The 1990-nt window shown below is 68.6% G+C and overlaps 1 protein-coding gene across 1 annotated transcript; it reads left to right on the top strand.

Annotated features, from left to right (window-relative positions):
• Window positions 1-563: 563 nt before the first annotated feature.
• Window positions 564-1896, top strand: AURANDRAFT_23304 (hypothetical protein; the record flags this gene model as incomplete). The annotated part of the gene is made up of 2 exons (XM_009037109.1): window positions 564-989; window positions 1201-1896. Coding segments are annotated over 2 exons (1122 nt in total), but the record flags the coding sequence as incomplete, so codon positions are not given.
• Between the last annotated feature and the right edge of the window lie 94 nt (window positions 1897-1990).

The following is a 1990-nucleotide window of genomic DNA, read 5'->3' as shown; positions in this document are numbered from 1 at the left end:
GTAGTCCATCGCCGTCGGCGACTCCGTCGCGCCGCCGGCGTCGGCGGCGAGGACGCCGAGCGACTCGAGCTCGTCGCATTCGCAGGCGGCGCAGTCCTCGACGGCCGCCACGTCCGCGGCGAGCAGCGTCCCCTCCGGCGCCGCGGCGCTACTCTCGAGGGCGTGGCCGACCTTGTAGAGGGACTGGACCGCCGCGACCTTGGTCGCGTGGGGCGCCGTGTACGCCGCGAAGGCCGAGCACGCCGCGAGCGCGACGACGGCGCGCTTCGTCGTCCATGCGGGCGCCCGCTCGTCCTCCCCGGACGAGATGCGCTCGTACTTGGGCCCGCCCATCAGCCCTCCTCCTGGCGGGCTGCGCCGACGCCACCAGACCGCAGTGGCTGCTTTAGACGTGCTTGATTAGCAGGGCTGCCGTGCTGTGCAACACGAAGATCGGCGGTCGTGGTGCCGTGCCGCGGCTCGACGACTTGAGCGAGCTAGGAGAGCGTCTGGCCGTCGCGGCGTCGGAAGTTGCGCAGCCACTGCGGTCCCCGCGGCCCCCGAGCGGCCCCCGCGGCCCCGCGATGCCGAAGGACAAGTCGAAGAAGTCGAAGAAGGAGGCGAACGGCGACGGCGGCGACGCCGCCGGCGACGCCATCGCGCCGAGCAGCGTGACGCCCAAGCTCGACACGTCGAAGTGGCCCCTGCTGCTCAAGGACTACGACAAGCTGAACGTGCGCACGGCGCACTACACGCCCATCCCGTCCGGCTGCTCGCCGCTGAAGCGGCCGCTCGCCGAGTACCTGCGCTACGGGTGCATCAACCTCGACAAGCCGGCGAACCCGAGCAGCCACGAGGTCGTGGCGTGGATCAAGCGCATCCTGCGCGTGGAGAAGACGGGCCACAGCGGCACGCTCGACCCCAAGGTCACGGGCTGCCTCATCGTCTGCGTCGACCGCGCGACGCGCCTCGTCAAGAGCCAGCAGTCCGCGGGCAAGGAGTACGTCGCCGTGCTCCGCTGTGTGGAAATCAAATCTTCAACCCGACTTCAATGTGCGCGTAACCGAACGATTTGGACCAGACTCTTTCGCTGTGCTTCGAGAACTCGACGAGAGCGATCGATTCGTCCAAAAATCAGCCGAATCGACTTCGATTTGATTGAGATAGAGCGTTCTGAAGTTTGGTGGGGACCCCCCAAACCAGTGGTTGATTTCCACACAGGTGCTCCGGCTCCACGGGCCCTGCGACAAGGCCAAGCTCAAGCGCGCCGTCGAGACGCTCACGGGCGCCCTCTTCCAGCGGCCGCCGCTCATCTCCGCGGTGAAGCGCCAGCTCCGCATCCGCACCGTCTACGCGTCGAGCCTGCTCGAATACGACGCGGAGCGCCACCTCGCCGTCTTCCACGTCAAGTGCGAGGCGGGCACCTACATCCGCACGCTCTGCGTCCACCTCGGCCTGCTCGTGGGCGTCGGCGGCCACATGCAGGAGCTCCGGCGCGTCCGGTCCGGCGCGCTCGACGAGAACGCGCACCTCGTGACGATGCACGACGTGCTCGACGCGCAGCACCACTACGACGCGACGAAGGACGAGTCCTACCTGCGCCGCGTCGTCATGCCCCTCGAGGTCCTCCTCACGTCCTTCAAGCGCCTCGTCGTGAAGGACAGCGCCGTCAACGCGATCTGCTACGGCGCCAAGCTCATGATGCCGGGCCTGCTGCGCTTCGCCGACGACGTCGACGTCAACGAGGAGGTCGTGCTCATGACGACCAAGGGCGAGGCCATCGCCGTGGGCATCGCCATGATGACGACGTCCGTCATGGCCGACTGCGACCACGGCGCCGTCGCGCGCATCAAGCGCGTCATCATGGAGCGCGACACGTACCCGCGCAAGTGGGGCCTCGGGCCCATGGCGACGAAGAAGAAGGCCCTCGTCGCCGAGGGCAAGGTCCACAAGAACGCCGAGTACCCGACGCCCCTCGACGGGTCCGCGGCGGCGCCGCCGCCGGCCGCGG

Source organism: Aureococcus anophagefferens (genome assembly GCF_000186865.1).
Source record: "Aureococcus anophagefferens unplaced genomic scaffold AURANscaffold_5, whole genome shotgun sequence".
NCBI lineage: Eukaryota > Pelagophyceae > Pelagomonadales > Pelagomonadaceae > Aureococcus > Aureococcus anophagefferens.
Note: the sequence above shows the minus strand (reverse complement) of the source record. Positions and strands in the feature narration are given on the sequence as shown.